The following is a 5972-nucleotide window of genomic DNA, read 5'->3' on the forward strand; positions in this document are numbered from 1 at the left end:
AATAAAGTAATTGCTCCTACTGTCGATTAAAGATCTTTTCATTACGGCAGGTGGAGCCTCTTGAGGCAAATCGATAAGAGGTTATAACTGCATGCTGCAAAATAAATGACAAATGCCGTGTTATAATCGTTGCTTTTTATTCCGCGTGCGCCGTGCTCTATATTAGATCACGTTCAAAAAAATATTTACACAATAATATAATTTTTTATATATAGAAATAAGCATGCACTTAACACCTTCCATAAGCCTACTAACATTTTTTATCAATGTTACCTCAAACACCCCCATCTAGCACAATGACACTGAGCAGAATTTTCTCACAGAGCTCCATATTCTCCATCCACATCCTTATCCTCGGGAACATCCCCGCATGCGTCGCTCACCTTGGTGCTCGTGAATGGTCCGTGGTTTGCATTTTCTTGCGCGCTCATTTCCTACTTTTTTCATATGCTAACACACGCAATGATTAGGTCGTTAGCACCTCCACAGAAACCCGTTAAGAAAGCTTTATTTGTAGGTTTCCCTATTGTTGCTGTGCAATTATTTCCCCCGACACGTATAACAAAATCGACGCAGCAGCCACGTAGCCTATGAGTTCAGTGCAGGGAAAAATCACAAAAACTAAAGATTTTCCCCTCTGAAGCTCCGAATTTGCTTGATAATAAGACCCGCAAAATAATTGCAAGTCGGCTTAAACTTTTGCTTTAATTCAGTAGAACGCAGAAGCAGTCAATAATAAGAGCTGTAGTTTAATAGATGTTTTCTTTCAGTAGCTTTTTTCAGCACAGTGTATTCTGAGCAAATGTCCAGTTTTACAAGCGAGGTATAAAGGCTAACACAGGCTAATGCACACCAGAGCAGAAGACTTCAGTCATGCATATCAGTTATAAAATAGTCTATATGACGGACGGACAGAGGTGTAAGTGTGTTGCCGTGTTGTCCCATTTGTTGACAAGCGCGTGAAACAAACTTCAGCTTCGCGGCTGTTGAACAGAGGGAGACCGTCTGACGTCACGGGGTCACGTGACGGGGCTGATAGTATATCTTTAAGTGGAAAAACTATCCTAATCTATCAGACAGTCGTTTTAAAAACCCTGCATGGGAAGCATGCGTCATCACCTCTCTTTAGTCCAAAGTCACTCGTAATCAGGTTGGAGGAAATACGCTGCGGAGCGGGAGATCTGTGCGCTCAAGTTTGTTGAAACTTCCGAAGAGCCCTCGTCGGGAGAAATATTATCTGAAGTTTTGAGTTTTCACTGGCAAGACGCTGTGACTGACCTGCATTTAGCCAAGTGGTTGACATCCGAGCTGACCGCCGGAGCAGACTGCGCTCTCACCTTCGGATTCGGTTTCTCAGACAAGCGCGCAGCAATGACCCTGTCAGGAAGCGGCAGCGCCAGCGACATGTCCGGTCAGACGGTGCTCACTGCAGAAGACGTGGACATAGATGTCGTTGGTGAAGGCGATGAGGGACTGGAGCGGGACAGCGAGTGTGGGAGCCCAGGCATGCTGCCCGAGCCCGTCGACAATGGAGACGACCTGGAAGTGCACGAGCGCACTCCCGGTAGCCCGTGTGAGAGTGGCGGCGAGAGCGAGCACAGAACAGGGGAGGAGGGCCACGAGAGCGCCACTACCACCGCGCCCAACAAGCCCAAGAGCAGCCTGGTGAAGCCGCCGTATTCCTACATCGCTCTTATTACAATGGCCATCCTGCAGAGCCCACAGAAGAAACTCACGCTTAGTGGCATCTGTGAGTTCATCAGCAACCGCTTCCCGTACTACCGGGAGAAGTTCCCTGCGTGGCAGAACTCCATCCGCCACAACCTGTCGCTTAACGACTGCTTCGTCAAGATCCCGCGCGAGCCGGGCAACCCGGGCAAGGGCAACTACTGGACTCTGGACCCGCAGTCTGAAGACATGTTCGACAACGGCAGCTTCTTGCGGAGGAGAAAGCGCTTCAAGAGGCAACCGGACATTCTCCGGGACCAGACCGCTCTCGTCATGCAGAGTTTCGGTGCGTACGGCCTCGGGAGTCCTTACGGGCGCCACTACGGCCTCCACCCGGCCGCCGCGTATTCTCACCCAGCCGCGCTACAGTACCCGTACATCCCTCCAGTGGGTCCCGTGCTGCCCCCGGCCGTCCCGCTCCTACCGTCAGCCGAGGTGAACCGGAAGGCGTTCAGCTCGCAGCTCAGCCCGAGCCTCCAGTTGCAGCTCAATGGCCTGAGCGCAGCCGCCGCCGCCGCCGCCGCTGTCAGCACAGCGTCCATGATCAAGTCGGAGCCTTCGAGTCGGCCCTCGTTCAGCATAGAGAACATCATTGGCGTGTCCAGCAGCAGTGGCACCGCAAGCGCACAGACATTGTTGCGGCCGCCGGTCACGGTGCAGTCGGCGCTGCTGAGCGCGCACTCGCTCTCTTCGTTAACACGGAGCTCAGCCATCCTCAGCGTGCCGCCGACAAACCTCATCTCGGGACAGTTCTTACCGGCGGCGTCCACAGCAGCGGTATCCAAATGGCCTTCTCAGTGATAAACTCATTTTTTTAATATTTAAGGGAAGGGATGGAAGAGACTGTACAGCACGAACTAGGCAGCACTGGACGATTCGTCCACCTCAATGTAGCCATGTAAAGAAAAAATTAAAAAAGAAAATATACAAAATGGAGGAATGCTTTCAGCACAGGTAATATTTGTAAATATTTGTATGAAGAAATTTACTTGTTCGATTTTCTGATTTTATTTTTCTTTTATTTGCTGTTCGAACCTTGACATTTTGTAGTTGGAAGTGTTAATTTTTAATTTCCATCATATATATGTGTTTTTCTCATTTGGAATCACACAAAAAACGTGATTCATTTATTAGGGTAATTCATGTTAATTTTTGATTTATTTTTATTATGGAACACAAAATGTTCTTGTTCGAAGGCTGAACAAGTAGTCTGTTTATACAAAAAAAATAAATATATGTATTCTATGTAGCTATATTGTGTTATAAATTCGATACATTTGTTAATAAATATTCAAGTAAAACGACATCTATATTCTTAATTGCTTAATTATTTAAAGCTCAATTAGATTAACACTGAAAGGTAAATCAGTTCATCACTTCACCAGACATTGTCGGTTATCTTTAATTTATTGTCTGTCGTTTTAATTACTTTTTAATAGAATCGATATAATTGATTAAAATTAGGGTTTTTTTTTTAATATGACAGAACACATCCTAACACGAAACATACATTTCCTAGACTTGGTTTTAATCAGCGTATAATCAGATTTGATTTATTGCTGGGGAAATCACCACTTATTTATAGTTATTATTATGTTCTTATCCATAGTTATTTTATTTCAAAGTCAAATTACATTTTAGATAAGATTTCTTTTAAAGATTTTATTATTATTATTTTATTTTCAGTGCTTGGAAATGAACGATCATTTAAACGTAAAATAGCAAAATTTTGGTATTACAATATTTAGTTTGGGTTTCTATAAATTTAGGAGAAATTTTACACTTCAGTTTTTACCTAAGTGCGACTAGGTATAATAATAATAATAATAATAACAATAATAATAATAATAATAATAAAGCTGCTTTTTAATTTAATGCACATATTGTAGGCTTAACTTAACCATCACCATCCGTTACACCTAATAGACATTATTACACATTTATAAAAGGACTATGTGTTTTCTGTTTTCAGTAGCAGACTCTGTCATGGCACCATTATATTTTACATATTCCAGTGCTTAAAAAACTAATTCATTCATATTTCTTCATCTATAATGTAAGTGAATGATCTCTTGTAATAAAATGTCTGCGCAGTTGATCAGAGACACTTTAGGGATTTACAGCAGCGACGTGAAATGTGCAAGTTGCTTTTCTAAAAGCGGCTCTCGGTTTCACAGTTGTGTCTCTGGCTAATCAGCGCTACACAAACAGCAAATGGCGCACGGTGTACAGGGGTTAAGGGGCTATATTTATCTGATACCCATGGGAAAAGAGAAAGGACTTGCGTCTTAAATTCACTTTCGAGCAAAAGTAGCTGCCGAGAGTGACATCGGATAACACCAGCCTCATTCCTCTATATACTGCCACCTTATTCGGTAAAATTAGACAAACATTTTGTGCGCATTTCTGCCATGCTTGACCTTCGGTCTCAGTGATTTATAATAAAACATGAAGCTTGCTGCTTTTATTGTCAAATACAAGAAACAAAGGATGTATTAAGAAATATAAGGATCCGTAATGCAGAAGGAAAAAGTCATAGCTCAAACTAGAGTAAACATATAATAAACAATGTTTTATTCAGCCGAAATATTTTTTTGTACGTATATATAGTACATATATATATATATATATATATATATATATATATATATATATATATATATATATATATATATATATATATATATATATATATATATATATATATGTACAGAGCTTTAAATATTTTTGTTACATATATATATATAAATAAACAAAAATAGAATGATTTTATTATGAATAAAGCAAAAAAAGAAAAAAGCCGGCACATATATGTAAAAAACTTTTTTTTTCAGTGTAATATTTTCGTCTTACGATCCAAGACATGGTTCTTCACTGCATCTCACGTAGCCTTTATATATAGTAATTCCATCTGGAGAAAAATATAAGGTGTGAGAATGAATAATTCAGCATTGCAGTTTTTCACTACTGTTTATGAAAATAAAATATAAGAAGGAACAAATACCTGATCTTCTTATTACCACATGAGTAGAGGTCTATTGAGATGCTCTCAGATAGAAATCATACTGTGTTGGAGTATTAAAGCCACACGGTATACCACTAGGTGGAGCTTACACACACCATCGTGGTGCTGGAAACCAATTCGCAAAAGAGTAATATTTTGGAAATCAGTTGTTAATCATAGTGCTAATAAACAGTTTCCTGAAACATCTAATATATATATATATATATATATATATATATGGCTACATCCGAAACCTCATACAGCCAAGGCTTACTGCTAAATAGGTTAACATTAATATCAACAGCTCTACTATTAGAGACCTCCTCCTGTGCATACAGTCGGTTTACTCCACCAGCCACGAGAGTACATACATAATAGCACATAATAACCTATACTCTTAGGACCCCATACGTAGGAGAATCTTTTCATCGTTCTCATCAATGTAAATGCTGTGTTACAACCTAAACCTAGGTTATATTTATTTAGTCTAAACTGTAGGTAGATGCTTTATTGAAAAGCTTCCAAAGAATAAAAAAGAGAGGCAATGTTCCTATATATCCGATCATTTTCAAGTGCGCAAAGGCTCACATGAAATAATATTTTTGTTATTTAATATGATTTCAGTCAAGAAAGTTACTGTATTTGGATTAACGTGATGTAAATACATTTTTGCCATGTAATAAGAAGTAATAAGAAAAATGAAAAATAATTAAATCTAATTTTGATATCAATTCAATGTAATTATTACAGTAGCGTGTCTGTTTTATTTGCATTTATTTATTATTTTTATTTTATCATTTTTATGATTAAAGAGGTAGGTTGACAAACTCACAATTGTAAAACTAGAGTGTCATGAACTTTCTAATTTAACTCCTGCGTAAATGTGTCGTTTTTATTTTGTTTTAGTATTTTTGTTTGTTTTGTGTTTGTTTTTTCGCACGTGCCACCGTAAAATGGCTCGTCAATTTCTTAGGTCATCTCCGATCGGGAAACTCAGATTTCTTCGACAAACATCCACTAAGTTGTAAACTGATATGCGCAACATTTAATGCTCATATTAAATATCAGACAAATGACAGAAACTATTTAAGAAGGTGAGGATGTGAAATTTCCAGACATGCTGCCAAAGAGCAAGTGGTGTGTGTGTGTGTGTGTCCGCACTGGTCATTGGTCATCGTCCAAGCAACAATATGTAAGCTGTCTGTAGGAACAAAATGGGATATATTTCATATTAAATACA

General features: G+C 39.4%; 1 protein-coding gene across 1 annotated transcript; it reads left to right on the plus strand.

Annotated features, from left to right (window-relative positions):
* The first annotated feature begins 984 nt into the window (after window positions 1-984).
* Window positions 985-3005, plus strand: foxd3 (forkhead box D3). The gene has a single exon (XM_058402080.1). It carries the CDS (start codon window positions 1372-1374, stop codon window positions 2527-2529), a length of 1158 nt encoding a protein of 385 aa, XP_058258063.1. The 5' UTR covers window positions 985-1371; the 3' UTR covers window positions 2530-3005.
* The last annotated feature ends 2967 nt before the right edge of the window (window positions 3006-5972 follow it).

Source organism: Hemibagrus wyckioides, linkage group LG11, assembly GCF_019097595.1.
Source record: "Hemibagrus wyckioides isolate EC202008001 linkage group LG11, SWU_Hwy_1.0, whole genome shotgun sequence".
Lineage (NCBI taxonomy): Eukaryota > Metazoa > Chordata > Actinopteri > Siluriformes > Bagridae > Hemibagrus > Hemibagrus wyckioides.